Here is a 19,582-nt window from a genome sequence, read left to right as displayed (position 1 = left end):
GTGATTGAAAACCTGTTTGTGTGAAAGAGTATGTGTGTATGATTGAGATCCTTTGTGTGTGAGAGAAATCATGTGTATGTATGATTAAGAGCCTGTGTGTATAAGTAAGAGAGAGATCATGTGTGTCTGTGTGTGATTGAGAGCTGGTTTAGGTGATGGAGCATGTGAGTATGTGATTGAGAGTCTGTGTTTAAATGAGAGAGAGAGACCATGTGTGTCTGTGTGTGATTGAGAGCTGATTTAGGTGAGGGAGTATGTGATTGAGAGCCTGTGTGTAAATGAGAGAAAGAGAGGACATGTTTGTAAGCATGTGAATGAGAGTCTGTGTGTGAGAGAAAAAGACAGCATGTATGTGTGTGATTGAAAGCCTGTGTGTGTGTGTAAGCGTGAAAAGATAGACAGCATGTGTGTAAATGTGTAATTAAGAGCCTATATAAGTGAGAGAAAAAACATGTGTATGTGAGTACTGAGAGCATGTGTGTATAGGTGTGTCATTGAGAGCCAGTGTGAGAGAGAGCGCTGGTATGTGACTGAGAGAGGAGAAAGTTCCAAGCAAACCACCCCTCCTCCTGCTAATTCAGAACAATCTCAGGACACCTGGATATCAAACGTTCCCAGGTATGCAGAGCAAAAAAATGTTTGTATCCTTATTATTTTTCATTACTGGGTCTTTGTGTCTGCTATTTTGAAATATTTTGTTGGTATCTGGAAATGTTTTATATGAGTTTTTAATTATTGGATATTCCACTCATCAGCTGTTTCGAAATATGTTCTTTTTGTTAGTACAGTTTTACTGCTGATGATTTTATATTTCTTGATTTGTTTTATAAGGATGGGTGATGTTTCTTTTTTCCTTTGTTACACTGCATACAACCTCTGGTTTGCTAGTAGACTGAATTACTGTGTCCTGAAATTATGTTTGTCTAAAAAGTGTGTCACCAACATGAAAAGTTTGGAAAGCTCTGCCCTAGAGGATACAGATCTTCGTCCAGGTTTGGAATCATATAGATGGGTCTCTGGCTCTGATTTCCCAGCTACTGATGATGCTGGGAGTGCTGGGTGTTGGTTCCATGTCTGAGCCAAAGAAGTATCCTGTTTTAGTGCCTTATTTGGCCTTGAATGGGGCGCTCCAGAAATTGTTAAAGGGAAACGAGCTTTGGTAGGATTGTGCTTCCTTGATCTGACAGTGAAAGAGAGTAATTCCGTTTTTTGAAAGTGGATGCCCTGGTGTGTACGGTCTCCAAGCAATCTTCATGCAATAGGGAGAGCAGCATTGGAGAATTTGCAGAATAGGAGAGTTGAGGCTATCCTTACACAGACCTTGAGGCATTGCAGTGAATTGCACTTAGTCTCTTGCTGCTCCCTGATGGCTCGCCCTTGTTTGCTTCTATTTCAGGAAGTCAATTAGATTGCTTGGAATACCAGAACAATGATAGAACCAGCCTCACCTTTTTGGCAGATGTGGGCTTCGTCTTTATCTCTCTGCCAGAGATGTGGCTTCAGTGTTAGTGGCCATGCTTCAGCTGTGGCTAAGATTGGTCAAAGTATAATCTTATGAAATTATCCTTAAAGGATCATCCTTGGTTCTGGGAGTGAGTTAGAGTAAATGCCAATAGGTGGGGTGAGTCTCAAGTTCCTCATTTACCAGAGGATTAAAAGCAGGCACCTCACTCTTTCGACACGAGGGGCTGTGCTAGGGGTTTTTAACGTTTTTGACCCTATAGAGAAAAGACTTCTCAGAGGGCTCAAACTCTGAGTAGGTCTCAGTCTTTTTGGTCCAGGTAGCCCAGATTGGGCATAGGCTCGAGTGACAATGCTTGCCAACCCACCTCCTGGAACTGGAGGTAGGGGTTCACCTGTCGTCTCTTATTGGGGGTGGGTCAAAATCACATCAGACCAGTGGGTCTGGAGGTGATAAGGAACGGCATTGTTCCCGAGTTCTACGTTCTTCGGGACGATTTCATGGCATCTCCCTGCGATTCTCTAGAAATGAGACTGGCAATGGAGGTTACATTGTCGAGGCCCCTGAGCTGGGGTCCGTGGTTCCAATGCATAAGTCACAAAGTATGGGCATTTATTTCATTGTACCTAAGGTTTCCTTTCACCCATCCTGGTTCTAAAGGATGTCAGTAGTCATTGCGAGTGGCTCATTTACGCATAGAAACATTACACCCAGTGATAATGCAGTACATTCATGGGAGTTTTTTACACTTCTGGATTGTCAGAAATATATCTGCATATTCCCATTCGGTTGGAGTCTTATTGCCTTGTCGGTTCGATGTTTTGGGGGCATCATCAGTTTTTGGGTGCTACCTTTTTGATTTGGCTATCACACCTGGGACCTTCTCCAAAGTCCTGGTGGTGGTAGCAACAGTGTCGAGACAAGATGGTATTCTAGTCCACCCATACTTAGATATTTGGATAATTTGGGCCAAGGGCAAGAAGAAAGTCTTCAGGACTCATGCAAGTTGGTTTCCTTGCTGAAGTTTGTAGGTTGGGTGGTGAACTTGACCAAGAGCAAGTTACGGCCATCTCAGACGCTGGAGTGTCTTGGTGTTTGTTTTGGCACAAAGCTAGGCAGGATGTTCCTGCCGGAGGCCCAAGTTCAGAAATGGATAATGCAGGTGCAGCTATTGATTGAAGCAATTCGCCAGTGGTATGGTCTTACCTGCAGGTATTCGGTTGATAGCCACACGAAGAGGTTCCGGGGCAAGGACACGTGTCCTTTTCAGCGCACACTTCTGGCACAATGGAGTCCAGTCAGGACTTCTCAATACAGCTTCAGTTACCGATAAGGGCTAGCATTCAAATGTGGTAGTGGCTGAAAGTGGATCATCTAAGGAAGGATTGGCTGGTACTCACAACAGATGCAAGCCTCCAGGGTTGGGAGGCTGACTGTCAAGAGTTGATGGTGCAGGGCACTGGACTGCAGAAAAGTCTGGAGGATCAGTCATCTGGAAATATGTGCCATGCAGTTTGCCTGTTTGTGTTTCATTGACTGCTGGGCAGGGTCAAGAGCTACAAGTAATGTCAGAAGCTGCAATAATAGCTGCTTCAATAGCCAGGAAGGCACCAAGAGTCAGCAAATGTCGCAGGAAATAGTCCAGCTCTTGGAATGGGCAGACGTACATCTTCAGGAAAGTTATGCCTCCCACATTGCAGAAAAGATCATGTAAGAGTTGATTTTTCAGCAGTCTGGATCCAGGAGAATGAGCTGGAACAAATTGTTCCAGCTCATAGTGAACCTCTGGGGCCTACCAATTATAGACTTGCTTGAGACATCTAACAATGTTCACTCAACTCTTCCAAGGGAAGAGCATTCTCATTCAGATAGAAAACCAAGTAGCCATGTTCTATGTGAACAGAGGAGGAGATACAGGGTCGTGGACACACTCTGCCAAGAGGCGATAAAGATATGGGAATTGGCATGCAAACATCAAACTGTCCTGCAATCAGTCTACCTTCCAGGGATCGCCAACACATTAGTAGATCACCTCAACAGTCTCAAACACAAAAATGGACTCTGCAACAGCCAACAGATTATTCAATCTATGGGAGCTTCCTATAATCAATCTGTTTTCATCAGAACAAAATAGAAAACTGGAAAGGTTTTACTCCATTCTTCCCAGCAAACTCAGATCCACTTAGGATGCTTTTGCGCTCATTCATAATGCAGATCTAATGTACGTTTTCCCACCATTTCCGCTGATTGCCAGAATAGTGCAAAAGGTTCTTGGGACTAGGTCCATATGATTCTCAGTGCCAGCATGGCCCAGACATCTAGTACAGCTGTCCAGCAGCCCTTTGATCTTTTGAGTCGGAGCCATTCTTTTTAATTTGAGGGACGTTTGTTTCATCCAAACCTTCCCTTGAACACTCACTGATCGCTGACTTGTTCTTACCCCAGGAGGTTGAAGGTATAATGTCTGCCAGAAAACCATCAACTAGAAGAGCCTATGGTTTTAATGGAAAAGGCTCTCCATGTGGTGCCAACACAGTACCTTAAATCTGTTTGCATGTGAACTCAGTTACTGACCTATTTGCTCTCTCTCAGGACTTGGCACTTCTTCAGTAAGAGTACATCTCAGTGCCATAGCATCTTAGTAAGCTCAAAGCAAGGGTAAGCCAATCTCCATGTTTCTATTAATTTCCAAGTTCATGCATAGAAATGACGGCAGAAAAGGACCAAATGGTCCATCCAGTCTGCCTAATAAGCTTATATTAGTTTGTGCTGTGTCATGTAGGTTATCTCATGCTTATCTGTTTCTCAGATCATAAAAGTCAGGGCCCTCAGTTGCTGAATGAATCCAATTCCCCTTTTCCCCCTGCCTTTGAAGCAGATAGCAATGATGGAGTTGCATCAACAGTATCAAGGCTTATTGGTTAAGAGTAATAACCACCGCACCATCAAGTTCCTCCATGAAAGGCTTATGGCATGCTGAACCTCCAGCAAAACCATCTGCTCCATGGGACCTAAATGGGGTTCTGGCACAACTGATGAAGCCACCATTTGAGCTGTTGGAGTCAACTTCATTCAAGTTTCTAATGTTAAAAGTAATGTCCTTGTAGCAGTATTGCCAGCCAGGAGAGACAAACTGCAGGCTTTGGTTCATTATCCTCCTTTTTCTCACAGGACAAGCAGGATGGTAGTCCTCAAATATGGGTGACATCACAGGATGGAGCCCAATAATGGAACACTTCTGTCAAAGTTTCCAGAACTTTGACTAGCCCCTACTGGGCATGCCCAGCATGGCACTAACCCTGCAGCCAGCAGAGGTCCCCCTTCAGTCTTCTTTTTTCCGCGCAGCAGTAGTCACGCGGTTAAGGAGCTCTGCAGAGATTCCTGACAGGAATTTTCCTCATGGAATTACTAAAAATTAATTTACCCCACATGGGTCCCTTCAACTTTTTTCAAGCCACGGTACTCCAGTAAGTTTTTTACCTGTTTTCTGTCGATTACAATCTAGTTTGGCCATCGACCGTACCTCAGCTCAGTTTTTTCATGGCCATGGTGTCTGGGTTCCGCCGGTGCCTGGACTGTAATTGCACCATGTCCATCACAGACCCTTACAATGTCTGGTAATGTGTCTCGGAAGTGAGCACGATGTCCTAACCTGTACTAAATGTGCCCTTATGACACCAAAAGGTCGCAAGGCTAGAATGAAGAAGATGGAGCTTCTCTTCTGTGCTCAAACCCAGACGCCGTCCATTGCATCGACGTCAGAACCGGCACAGTCAACTTCGAGCCAGCATCGACCTCCGGCTGGTGACCATCTGACTTCGATGACTTCTCGGCCTTTGTCACCCTCTACTCCCCCCTCAGGACCGAGGGAATCATAGAAGTAAACATCGCCACCGGCATCGAATGTCTCGGACCAGTGAGGGAGCGAAATCATCGACCGCGCCATCGTCTAAGCCGCCGTCGAAGAAACCCCATCCAGAAAAGGCACTGACCTTTTCGGTGACCAGGTCACCGAGTCAACCCTCACCCAACAGGGTATCGGTGGCCGCGACTCCGCCTTTAAAAGTGGTCCCTCCGGCTATGCCTCTGCCTTCTTCTTCTGTTCCGGAGCCGGGGCTGCTTGCTCCAGGTCTCAGAGAAGAACTGGAACGGATGGCTCAGGAGGCCATCAACAAGGCGATGCATTGACTCCAGGTTCCTCTGACACTGGTACCGATTGCAGAACCGACCACTGACCCGATTCCAGCAGCGTTGGCACCACTGCTCTCGAGGATGGAAGTGCTCATGGCCGCTTTTCCACCGATGGACCACGGGTCACCGATGGCTCCGGTGCCCTCCCTGCTTGTGTTGTCATCGGGAGGAGAAACACCGTTCCGCATCCCTCCTTCGGGAGTTCTGCCGATGCCTCAGCTGTCGATACCGATATGTCGGTGCCACCGATCCACCTGTCGGTGCCGACGCGTCCATCGGCACCACCGAGCCATCCATCGATGCCCTGATGCTTGCAACGGTGCCTTCATCGGTGCCTCCAGTTATTCCTTTGAGTCCTTTGGAGCCTCGACCAGGACCTTCAGGGATCCCACCGTCCCATCCTCCTCTAGTCCCTAGAGGAGCAGGTGCTGATCCCTACGATACCTGGACTGATGATTCTTCTCCAGACACCAATGATTTTCCTTCACCTACTGAAAGTAGAAAGTGTTCTCCTCCAGAGGACCTTTCCTTCATAAATTTTGTGAAGGAGATGTCTGAATTGGTACCCTTCCAATTGCAGACTGAACAAGATGACAGGCATCAAATGATGGAGCTGTTTCAATTCCTGGATGCTCCCAACTTAGTAACCTCCATCCCTATCCACCAGGTTCTTCTAGATCTCCTCAAAAAGAACTGGGAACATCCTGGCTCTGTGGCTCCACTCCACAGGAAAGCTGGCACCACCTATCTTGTTCAGTCAGATCCAGGTTTTTGCAAACCTTAATTGGATCACCAATCTGTGGTTGTCGAATCTGCCCAGAAAAGAGCAAGGAGAGCAAAACCTCATACTTCTTTCCCCCAGGCAAGGAACAGAAATTTCTAGATGCCATTGGTCGCCGTGTCTTCCAGGGATCAATGCTCATCTCCAGAATTGCCTCTTATCAGCTCTATATGACCTAATATAATAGGGTCTTATTTAAGCAGATACAAGACTTAACAGACTCCCTGCCTCAGCAATTTCAAGAGCAACTCCAAACCTAGTCAACAAGGGTTTTGAGGCAGGCAAGCATGAGATACGATCATCTTATGATATCTTTGACACTGCAACCAGGGTATCTGCAACTGCTATCTCGGCAAGACGATGGGCCTGGCTCAAGTCTTCCGACCTTCGCCGTGAAGTTCAGGACAGATTGTCCGACCTCCCCTGTATAGGACACAATCTGTTTGGCAAGCAGATTCAACGGACGGTGGTGGAACTAAAGGACCATCATGAGACCTTGAGACAGCTCCCTCTCTCATGCCTTCCGAATACTCTTCAAAACAGCCTTTTAGAAAAGACTCTAAGAAGTCATTCTTCCACCCGAAGAAGTCCTACCCGCCACCAATTAGAACCCGTTCTCCGAGACCGTTCCAGAAAGTCCAGTCTCATCTGACACGGAAACAAAAACCGCAAACAGCCCCTCAGCCAGGCCCTGCTTCCGGTTTTTGACTCTTACATAGAGAGCAGCAGCCAGCTTCCATTGCCCCATATACCAGTGGGAGGTCGATTGAGTGCCACCTGTTGTTGAAATGGCACAATCACCTCAGACCAGTGGGTCCTAGCGATAGTTGCTCAAGGTTATCGTCTGAACTTTCTCTCCATTCCACTGGACTCCCCACCTCTACCAACGTGGAGAACATCCGACCACTCACTGCTCCTGGAGCAAGAGGTCTCCCTCCTCCTCCAGTCTAGAGCTATAGAACCAGTGCCATACTCACAACAAGGCCTAGGGTTCTATTCCTGGTACTTTCTAATCCCTCAAAAATTGGGAGGCGTTCGTCCAATTCTGGATCTACGTGCCCTCAACAAGTACCTCCAGCAAGAGAAGTTCAAAATGGTAACCTTGGGCTCTCTTCTTCCTCTTCTACAAAGAGGAGACTGGCTCTGCTCTCTAGACCTCCAGGACACATACACTCATATTGCGATAATTCCATGTCATCGCAAATATCTGAAATTTTTAGTAAGCCCCAAGCACTATCAGTACCGAGTGCTTCCATTCGGCCTTGCAACTGCACCACGAGTCTTCACAAAGTGCCTCGTTGTAGTTGCAGCCTTCCTCAGAACTCCAGGTGTTCAAGTCTACCCCTATCTAGACGATTGGTTAATCAGGGCTTCCACTCAGCAAGCTGCTCTGTTGTCCCTACATCTTACTTTACACAATCTAATTTCACTCTGATTTCTAGTCAACTATAACAAATCCTGCTTAGTCCCATCTCAAGGTGTCCAGTCTGCCCCATTGGGGCAGACTGGACACCCTGCAAGCAAAGGCTTTCCTGCCTAGACAGCAAGCTCTCACTCTCGTGTCTCTCGCACACCAGCTGCAGTCTCAATACTCCACGACTGCACATCGCTTTCTCATCCTCCTGGGACACATGGCGCCCTCAGTTCAGGTCACCCCAATGGCCCATTTGGCCATGAGAGTCATGCAGTGGACTCTACGATCACAATGGGCTCAATCCATTCAGCCCCTGTCGACCATTGTCCTCGTAACCGACTCACTCCGTTTGTCTCTCGCCTGGTGGATATATCAGATCAATCTCCTCCAGGGCTTGCCCTTCCAGGCTCCAAATCCTCAAATAACTTTCACCACCGATGCTTCCAACCTCGGATGGGGAGCCCACGTGGCCGATCTGCAGACACAAGAGGAAGCCAAACACCAAATAAATTTCCTGGAGCTGTGAGCAATCAAATATGTTCTCAGGATATTTCAGGATCGCCTCTCCAATCAAGTCATCCTGATCCAGACGGACAACGAGGTGGCCATGTGGTACATCAACAAACAGGGAGGGACGGACTCCTACCTTCTGTGTCAGGAAGCTGCACAGATATGGGCAGAAGCCCTCTCCCACTTGATGTACCTCAGGGCCACCTACTTGCCGGGAGTGGACAATGTGTTGGCAGACAAACTGAGTCGCACCTTTCAACCACACGAGTGGTCTCTCAACCCCTCAGTAGCAAACTCGATCTTCCACCAATGGGGTTATCCTCAAATAGACCTCTTTGCGTCACCTCAAAATCGCAAAGTAGATAACTTCTGCTCTCTCACTCTCAGCCAACACTATCAGCCAAGAAACACGTTCTCCCTCTATTGGGCAACCGGTCTCCTATACGCATTCCCTCCATTTCCACTTCTCGAAGACTGTCGTGAAGTTTCGTCAGGTCAAGGGAACCATGATCCTGATAGCACCCCACTGGCCGCGCCAAGTGTGGTTTCCAATACTTCAGGATCTCTCCATTCGCAGGCACATTCCCTTGGGAAAGGACCCGCTTGTGATCACACAAAACGACGGGTGCCTACGCCACTCCAATCTTCAAGCCTTGTCCCTGACTGCATGGATTTAAAGGTTAAAGGCATGGTTTAAAGGTTAATCCTTCAGCCACTTAACCTTTCTGAACAGTTTCCCGTGTCCTAATTGCTTCACGGAAGCCTTCCACGAGAAAATCGAATTCTTACAAATGGAACAGGTTTACATCATGGTGCTCTTCTGAATCCCTTGACCCCTTTGCCTGTCCAGTCACGAAGTTTCTAGACTATCTCTGGCACTCGTCAGAATCAGGTCTAAAAACTTCCTCCATCAGAATGCATGTCAGTGCGGTTGCCACCTTCCATAAAGGTGTCGGGGATGTTCCTATTTCAGTACAACCCCTTATAACACATTTTTTGAAGGGCTTGCTTCACCTCAAGCCTCTCTGCGTCCTCCGGCCCCTTCTTGGGACCTCAACCTAGTTTTGGGTCGGCTCATGAAACCACCATTTGAGCCTCTTCAATCCTGTGACCTTTGATATCTTACATGGAAAGTGATTTTCCTTTTGGCAATCACTTCCGCTCGCAGAGTTAGTGAATTACAGGCTCTAGTTACCTACCCGCCTTACACTAAACTTCTGCAGGACCAGGCAGTACTCCGCACTCACCCTAAATTCTTGCCTAAGGTAGTTTTGGAGTTTCATCTCAATCAATCCATTATACTATCTACCTTTTTTCCCAGGCCCCATTCTAATCCAGGAGAGCAGGCTCTGCATACCCTTGACTGTAAACGGGCTCTAGCGTTCTACCTAGACCATACAGCTGCCCACAGGAAAAGCAGTCAATTGTTTCTCTTTCCATCCTATCAAATTTGGGGCAGCCTGTGGGTAAGCAGACTCTCTCTCCTCCTGGTTAGCGGACTGCATATCCTTTTGCTACCAGCAAGCAGGCATTCCACTTCAAGACCGTGTTAAGGCACACTGTGAGTGCCATGGCGACTTCAGTAGCACACCTATGATCGGTGCCGCTTCCTGACTTTTGCAGGGCTGCCACCTGGAGTTCTCTCCATACTTTTACAGCCCACTATTGCTTGGACAAAGCCGGAAGACAAGATTCCATCTTCGGCCAGTCTGTCTTACGCAACCTATTTACAACGTAATGTACCAACACCCTTCCGCCTGCCCGGTGGGGTTCAGGATGCCCTCAGCCAAATTTCATCCCAGGCCTAGTGCCTTGCACGCCTGAGTACATTTGGTGCATACTCAGACATCCTTAGCTCGGTACTCACCCATATGTGAAGACTACCATCCTGTTTGTCCTGTGAGAAAGCAAATGTTGCTTATCTGTAACAGGTGTTCTCACAGGACAGCAGGATGTTAGTCCTCACGAAACCCACCCGCCGCCCCGCGGTGTTGGGTTCGTAATGTTTTTCTTATTTTATTTTCGGCACTATCTGTAGCTTTTTAACAAGACTGAAGGGGGACCCCTGCTGACTGCAGGGTTAGTGCCATGCTGGGCATGCCCAGTAGGGGCCAGTCAAAGTTCTGGAAACTTTGATAGAAGTGTTCGGTGATTGGGCTCCATCCTGTGATGTCACCCATATGTGAGGACTAACATCCTGCTGTCCTGTGAGAACACCTGTTACAGGTAAGCAACACTTGTTATATTCCATTCTCCCACAGTAGGGTGGTGCTCTGCTCCCACCCTTTAATTTCTAACAAAAGAATCTGCTTTCCATATTAATTAATCCACAATGTTATCAGGTTCTTCTGAGGCCCTATGCACTACCAAACACTAATATAGCACTACTCGATGTACGCAACGCTGTATAAAAAAAAACAAAACACGACAGTCCCTTCTTAGTAAAGCTTACAATCTGTCAGTCCCTGGAGTTTCAGCATGATTTAATAAGTAAAGGTGTTCCTTCTATATAACTATAAAACATGAATGTAAGAGAACTCTTCATACATTAGACTAGACTATAAAAGGGCCTTGGTTTATTACAAAAGACTAAGTCACCTGGTCATACTTCGCAGCTATTCATCTTATGATCCTAGCAGTGGCCAAATGTACATTGTCCATCTGGCTAGCACTGTATCGCATATTACTATGTACTAGCAGGCCTACAAATTAGATATCATCAAAGCTTATTAATTTAGAGCCATGGCTGCATCGGGTCTAATCTGTGAGCCATACCTCTTGAAGACCTCTGCAAGATGGTCATCCATATACACATTTTCGTCCCGTTACTATCTAGGCAATCTCTCAAAGAATGACAGATTTAGCAAGCAGTTTTGCATAGCCTGGTGGAGTCCAAGTTGCTTATTTAGTAAACACTCTCTGCTTACAACCTTTAGCTTGGGACTCTCCACATGTCATGGCTAATTCAGCCCTGCTTGTCAACAGAGAAAGCAAGTTAAATAAGTACATAAGATTTGCCATACTGGCTCAAACCAAAGGTCTATTAAGCCCAGATTCCTGTTTCCAACAGTAGCATATCCAGGTTACAAGTACCTGTTAGATTCCATACAACTTATCCCAGGGATAAGAAGTAGATTTCTGCAGCTCCACTTCAATAAGTTTATGGATTTTTCCTCCAGAAACTTTTTTCAAAACTTTGTTAAACACAGCTACACTGGTAGATTTCACCACATCCTCTGGCAATGAATTCCAGAGCTTAATTATGCATTGAGTAGAAAAAATATATTTTCTCTCAATTTTAAATGCAACACTTAGTAACTTTATTTGCTTACTGTAAATAGTATTCTCCTATAGACAGGATGAAATAGCCATGCGAAATATCCACCCACCTCCCTGGAGAGTAGACCACCTTGCTAGATTTAGCTCTAAAATTGTCCAAAAGGACTGACAAATTGTAAGCTTTACTAAGAAGGGACTGTCGTGTTTGTTTTTTTATACAGCGTTGCGTACATTGAGTAGTGCTATATTAGTGTTTATTAGTGCATAGGGTCTCAGAAGAACCTGATAACATTGTGGCTTGATTAATATGGAAAGCAGATTCTTTTGTTAGAAATTAAAGGGTGGGAGCAGAGCACCACCCTACTGTGGGAGAATGGAATATAGCAAATGTTGCTTCCCTGTAACAGGTGTTCTCACAGGACAGCAGGATGTTAGTCCTCACATATGGGTGACATCACAGGATGGAGCCCAATCACGGAACACTCATGCATATGCTGCTTAGAGAAAAAAGCTCTAATCGTTAAGAGTCTGTGCGATGCTGCCCAACGATGTTGCCCAAATGCCCTGGCTAATTCATCCTGCTTTTTCCTGATTTGTAACATAGAATCAATTTGGGTTTTTGTTTTTGTTTTTTTTAAATTTTCTTTATTAAATTTTCAAATAATTACAAAGCATTTTATATTTTGTACAGAAATTATCAGAAATCAAAATTACATAATAAATCAAAGAAAACTTAATCTTATATTAGTCCACAAAATAAAATTTGGGGCGGCGTAGGAAAATATAGGAAGCCCAATACAAACCAGAAATAACTAGAAAAGAAACAAGCTAAAGCCTGAAAATCTTTACCCCTTATTACATGTTAAGTAATAGGACTAACCAGAGGTGATGAAACGTTCATCATCCTTCTTTGGGAATTAAGCCACGTCTTAAGATATTCCGGTATCATTAAATTTAATAATAATACTTATATTTCCCTAATACATCTGCACGGGTATCTGAGCTGGAAATTAGCCCCTAATGCTCTTATTTCCTGCCTTAATACTAAAAAACCTTTCCTTCACTCTTGCATAGCTTTGGCCAGATCAGGAAATATCTGGATAAATTGCCCCTTGAAGTGGACCCCCATATTTTGAAAGTAACTTCTCATAATTAACCCCACATCATTCTCATAAATGAAAGAAATTAACAAAGTGGCCCGTTCCACAAACTCAGTAGATGAAGATTCTGAAAGTCTGTCAAATTCCCCAGATTAAGTTATTAGTCCTGTTATCCCTCAAGCATGAGAGAGGTAAAACAAAATACACCTTGTTAAAGGCCAGTATATCTTCAGAGGAAATATCTAGAACCTCACTCAGATATCTCCTGAGGGTAACCCTCGGCAGCTCTCCTACAATCCTAGGAAAATTTAGCAGTCTCAAACTGAGTCTTCTAAGGTGATTTTCCAACAGCTCAGTTTTTCTATTAAGGTTAATACAATTTTGAGTCATAGTAGAACGTATTGTTTGAATGTCTTTGAGATGATTCTCAATGGTCTGTATTTTATTTCCTTGTTCATTTAATTTACTGTTGTGGTCTTGAGTCGCTATGTCCATTCTAGAGGAAATTTGGGTAATCTGTGTCATGCAGGCCACGTTCTGCTGGACCATTAATTCCCAAATCGAGTCCAGTGTAACTACAGGCGGCTTGGACGGTAACAATTTCTAGTCGGCTCTCTTGCAACGAAGAAATCAAATCAGCATTCATATCAGTATTGGGAACCATTTTACCGCTATCGCGTTGAACAGTTCCCAGATTTGCGGCCGTACTTCGAACTGTGTCATCTCCCTGCCCCGATGTTGTTCCTTCCGGCTCCACAATTGCCACTGCTCACTCGGGGTTTCCAGCGCAGTTTCAGGCGGTAAGGAAGACTAAATCGCTTGTGGAGTCCTTAGCATGGGAGGGCTGAGTGAAAATTCCCCAGACGAGGCGGTGACCTCCTTACCAGACTCATCAGCAGGGATCAGTGTCTCTCCCTTCGGGTAAAGTTGCGCGCTCTCAATGATAGTCCGTTGGCCTCCTGGAAGTGAGTGTACTGAGGGAGAATCAATTTGTTTTTTTAACTGAGCTAAAACAGTGTAGTTAAAGCAGCAGTCCTGGCTGCATTTTTCTGTTTTTAATGATTCAGCTGGAGGTTGCATGAAAAATTCCTGATTCTTCATTTACTACCTGAGGTGTTTTTTGAAAACTTAAACAGCTCCTCCTATTTATATTATCAGAATCCTGTGCTCCTGTTACTTTAGTTCACACTTTTTTATTTCCTCAGTGCCTCAAGTGCTGCTGCTGCTCCTCTTCAACAGCCAACATGTTTGCTCAGTCCTTTGAAAGTACTACAGAAAGCGGCACCTCCATCTAAAAAACAAACAGAACATGTTGACATTTAAGGACCACTTGATTTTCCCAGTCTGCCCATTTATACTTGTCTACTGCGTCGAGTTAGCTAGACTCTGCTCAAGCAGTAATCCTCTTTAGCCCTTTTATTGGCACTATGTGCTTTATATGTGACTCATGCATACTTGAATTCTGTCACTGTTTTGGCTCCTGTAACATCCACTGAAAGTCTGTGCCAGGTGTTCAGCACACTGTCAGTGGAAGTTTGTGTTCTCACATTCCTTTTGAGCCTCCCCCTCTTCAGCTTCAATGATGACCCCCTTGTCCCTGAGTTTTTTTCATTTTATGGAAAATGTTAAATCCTGGTATCTTACTGAAATCTGCTAGATATTTTGAATATTTGTCATATTACCCCTTCCCTCTGTTCCTGGAGGATCTTCTAGCTAGTCTGGTTTTCGGGATATCCTGAAAACCATATTGGATAGAGATCCTCCAAGATCTGCTTGAAAAACACTATTCAAGAATAAATTTTAGATTTTCTAATCATGGCTCATGCACCATTTTGATGGCCCTCTTTGTATTGTCTGTCTTATCAGTGTCTGACCTAGAGACTAACAACCCCCTTATTACCTGGATATGGTCTCTCCAGCGCAGGTTTGGAATGTGTTGGCAAGGGGAATCTTGCACCGCTGTTGCCCATGTTGTATTTGTCCTCTAGAGGGGCAATGCTTTAAGGCCTGTCTTTCCAAAATCTAGATCAACCCAGACTGCCTAGTTCACTTTTCATAGGGTAGAACGCCTTGTGCACTTGTGTGGTGTTGGATTTTCTTCTATATACCCTGACCAGTTGTGGTTCTGTCTATATTAATGTATGCCTGTGCACAGAGCAGTAGGTATTTGTATGCAAATCGACTTGTGGTGGCATATAAGCCATGCCATTTTTGTAAAAACTATTGTTGCTTTCAAAACATAAATGGATACATTGACCAGAGCTTTATTACAGTTGTACTGAGGGATTTATTTCTGCTCCTGTAACCATTCTTTCTCTCTACTCCTTTACAGGTAACCATTATCTTTAAATCTTTCCAAGGTTGTACAGATCAGAAGGTGTATCAGGCAGTGTCAGATGATTTACCAGCTGCCTTTGTGGATGGCACAACTAATGGAGGTGACGGGGACACTAAGAGCTTGCGTATTGAGGAAAGAGTCAGCGGTAGATATGTGGAAATGCATGCCAAATACATTGGGACCACTGTGTACGTGCGCCAGCTTGGTCACTATCTGACACTGGCCATTCGTATGCCAAAGGAGTTGGCCATGGCTTATGAAGAAAGCCAGGACCTGCAGCTGTGTGTGAATGGCTGCCCTTTAAGCGAGCGTATTGACAACAATGGGCACCTCCCTTTACCTGTGATGGGACAGCTCTCCCCGCATGCTGAGGACTGGGCTCTGTTCACACAGGAAAGTGCAACCTCCAAATGTCTGCAGAAGATGCCAGTGAAGGACCTTTATTTTCACTCCTGTGTGTTTGATCTGCTCACCACTGGGGATGCAAATTTCACCACAGCAGCTCATAGTGCCTTCGAGGATTTAGAGGCACTACACCCAAAAAGAGAGCGATGGCACATTTTCCCCAGCAGTGGGAACAGTGCCACTTGCAAGACTGGTGCTGTGCTTGCCATAAGTTTTGGACTTGTGTGCTTCATCCTTGTTGCGTTTTTGTAGGGGTTTTTTGTCTATAAGCAAAGTTTTAAAATATATATTGTGATAATATATTGAGTAAAGATAAGATTATATATGTATATACCATGTATATGAAGGGATGTTTGTCCTGGGACACCCATAAGATTGTGTATATATAGTGTAACTCTTTGTGTATGTTGGATGTAGTATTCCTTTTGATTGTATCAATTTTTACTTTGCAGTTTGTGAAATGTTTTATAATGTTCCTGCCTAGGGACTTGTTAGAAAGCACTTTATTTTTTTATATATTAAATGTGCGCATATTGGGTAATATGTATCAGGCATACATACACTCACTCCTGCAGTGCTCCCTCTAAGTATTGCTTCCACACATTTCTGAGTTTCAAAATTTTCTCATGGCAAAATGAAGCCTTCCTATAACTGGGAGATATCTCCTTTCCGGTAATTTTTTTTTCACTACTGTCTCATCTATTCATGCATAACTGTGAATTTTCACCAGCTCTGGCCCAGAGTATCTTTACTGATTTGTAACTTTACAAGATGCTGCTTGCTGAAGAAAGAAAGGAGGGAGGGTGGGGTGCAGTGTTAGCCTTCACACTTGGAGCTAATGTGAATTGTGTGGAGGATACATCACTATTTTGATGAGCTAGTTCTAATTTGGGCTTATGAAAGCCCTTGCTCCTTTTACCAGTTTGGTGTACTGTAGTTCCTTCTATTTTTTTCATGAAATGCAACAGATGATAGCAAATGCTGTCTTTGTTTTGGGATTTTATAATATGGGTAGCCAGGACTGACTTTCCCCAGCACCCACCCTCTCACAAATCAATAACAAGCAGTACAATCGATAACAAGAACGAGACTTAGACCGAAGTGGGATCAAACAGGCCGCAACTTTATTGTACCACAATTAGGTGCCTGAGCCAGTACTTTACATCAGCTTCCCTGCCCACCCGCCAGCAAGGTGTGCAGATATTAACATTGCGTCGTACCCACTACCCCCGCCACCATCAGCAAGGGGTTGTGACCACCAGCTCCCGCCACTTGCAGCAAGGAGCCTTCCGCAGGACAACAGCACCAAATTGTCCTGCCCCTCGACACATTGCCTCTCAATTGGCTCGGGCGACCCCCACCTCCCCCGGTTGCGACAACATTGGCTCAAGAACCCTATGAGCATGATGACTTAGCGTATACAATGTGAACATGATAACTTAACATAACCAGTGACGTGAGGGAGGGTGGGTGGGTGGGATGCGATCCCGGGAGCGGCGGCAGGCAAAGAGGGAGCTGCCGGCGCTCCCTGGGAACCTAATCGGCTGGGTTCCAGCCGATTGGTTCCCTTCCTCTCGGGGAGCCAATTAGGGCTCCCGGCCTGCCTCCCCGAGGACCGGACTCGTCCTCGGGGGCAGCAGCCAATAAGCGGACGCGCTGGCTCGGGCATGCGCACACAGCGGCCCGCTTTCCCTTTTACCCTCCTCCCCCCGCCCCCCCCCTGGGTGCTGGCACGGCATGTGCCTGGCACCCACATTATGCCCGGGCACCCCGATACTCCGTCGGGGTGCCCTTCTCGTCTGAAGAAAAGGTGCCATTCAGAGCTGTCTGTATTAACTCCTAAGACAAGGAGTGGGTGTTAGGTTCTTGCTTTGTTTTTGTTTTTTAAATAGGGAAGGTTCTGGTTTTTGTGTGGGGTTTTTTTTTCTCCTTCCCCCCCCAAAAAAAAATAAAACTTTCAACCTAAAGGAGGCACTTAATACTTTTCAGAGATCTAACAGGTTTGGATTGGTACCGGTACTGTTTAATATATTTATAAATTTGGAAAATGGGAACAAATGAGGTGATAAATTTGCAGACCGCACAAAATTGTTCCAAGTTGTTAAATTGCAAACAGATTGTGAGAAATTGCAGAAGGACCTTGTCAGACTGGGCATCCAAGTGGGAGACTAAATTTAATGTGGACAAGTGCAAAGTGCTGCACAGAATGAAAAGTAACTCACATTCAGGTCTATCCTGTAAAGTGCGTCCGCGGTTTCCCCGTCCCTAACCGGCTCTCTACTCACTTTCCGGCTGCGTTAGCCCTTCCTGCAATCCCGAATCCCCTTTAACCTACTCCTACCGCGTCCTAAAATCCCCGGCCAACCCCTTCCGCATGCGGCATGCATATTGCATGCAAACGAGCGAATTAGCTATTCCCTAGCATCCCGTAACCCGCGCCCCGACTATCGCTACCTTTCCCTGTCGTTTTGTCGCGCGTTTAACCTGCTAACTTACCGCCTACCCTGACCCCTGCGGTAGAGGCAGGGGTAAGGGTAGGTGGCAAGCTTTCCCCCAGCCCGGACCCGACCCGACTTACTTTTGCAGCTGTCCGGCCAAGAAGGTATCGTGGCTCCCCTTTTTTTTTTTTTTTTTGCTTCGCCGCTGTCAGTCTGTTCTCCCTCCTCCCGGAGCAAGGCTGCTTTTCGCGCCCTAGGAGGAGGGGAGAAGAGATGACAGCGGCGAAGCAAAAAAAAAAAAAAGGGGAGCAATTTTGGTTTTTTTTTCAAAATTTTGGTTTTTTTCCAAAAGCGACTTACTTTTGGGATCTTGACAGATCCCAAAAGTAAGTCGCTTTTGGACGCCTGCACAACTTACATTTTTTTGCAGCCATCAGCAGGAACACATGGCGATCATGGCTCCCGTAGCTCCTCCCCACGAAGATGGCCGCCTGCACGTGGGAAAGCGTGCAATTGGCCGCTGAAGACGTGACGTCACAACGTTTGGCGTCACGGGATGTGACGCCATGTCTTGAGCGGCCAATTGCACGCTTTCCCCCGTGCAGGCGGCCATCTTCGTCGGGAGGAGCTACGGGAGCCACGATCGCCATGTGTTCCTGCTGATGGCTGCAAAAAAATGTAAGTTGTGCAGGCGTCCAAAAGCGACTTACTTTTGGGATCTGTCAAGATCCCAAAAGTAAGTCGCTTTTGGAAAAAAACCAAAATTGCTTTTGGTTTTTTTTCGCTTCGCCGCTGTCAGTGTCTATTATCCCCTCCTCCCGGAGCAAGGCTGCTTTTCGCGCCCTGCTCCGGAAGGAGGGGAGAAGAGATAGACCGGGGGGGTACAGGGGGTACAGGATAGACCCGATTATAATTTCATGATCTTAGGTTCCATATTATGAGTTGCCACCCAGGAAAAGGATCTGGGTATCATCATGGACAATATTTTGAAATTCTTAACTTAGGGTGCAGCGATATTCAAAGAAGCAAACAATTTTAGGAAATATTAGGAAAGGAATGGAGAATAAAACAATGTCATAATATCTGTCTGACTCAATGGTGAGACTGCATCTAGAGTACAATGCAATTGTAATAAATGCATCTCAAAACAGATATAGTTGAACTGTAAATAGGTACAAAGAAGGGCAACCAAAATGATAAAAGTGGATGGAATGGCTTCCCTATGAGGAAAGGCTAAAGCAGTTAGGGCTAGTCAGCTTGAAGAGATGGCTGAGGCAGGATATGATAGAGATCTATTAAATAATGAATGGACTAGAACATATAGGGGGCAGATTTTAAAAGCCCTATGGGCATTGGGCCTATTTTCAAAAGGCCTGGCAAGATGCGCATGTTCCTGGGCTTTGAATGGGGCGGGATGGGAGGTTGGGCGGGGTGCTGATCCGGGGGCGGGGTGGAACAGAGGCCTCCGGCACAGCGGCCATTTGCTGCTCTGCCGGGGGATCGCGCACCGGCAGCTGGCCAGAGTAACTTACAAAATAAAGGTGGGGGGATTTAGGTAGGGCTGGGGGGCGGGCTAGATAGGTGGAGGGGGGCCAACGGAAAGCTCCCTCCGAGGCCGCACCGATTTCGGAGTGGACTCAGAGGGAACAGGGAAAGCCATCGGT

The 19,582-nt window shown here is 45.8% G+C and overlaps 1 protein-coding gene across 1 annotated transcript in view; it reads left to right on the top strand.

Moving 5' to 3' along the window:
* The window catches only part of RGMB (repulsive guidance molecule BMP co-receptor b), a 56,314-nt gene extending 39,375 nt beyond the window's left edge, over positions 1-16,939 (top strand). The window contains exon 3 of the mRNA XM_029572775.1: positions 15,070-16,939. Within this exon, the coding sequence (XP_029428635.1) occupies positions 15,070-15,732 (663 nt within the window). The 3' untranslated portion in view covers positions 15,733-16,939. The remainder of the gene's footprint in view (positions 1-15,069) is intronic.
* Positions 16,940-19,582: the final 2,643 nt, after the last annotated feature.

The sequence above is a fragment of the Rhinatrema bivittatum genome, chromosome 1 (assembly GCF_901001135.1).
Source record: "Rhinatrema bivittatum chromosome 1, aRhiBiv1.1, whole genome shotgun sequence".
Classification (NCBI taxonomy): domain Eukaryota; kingdom Metazoa; phylum Chordata; class Amphibia; order Gymnophiona; family Rhinatrematidae; genus Rhinatrema; species Rhinatrema bivittatum.
Note: the sequence above shows the minus strand (reverse complement) of the source record. Positions and strands in the feature narration are given on the sequence as shown.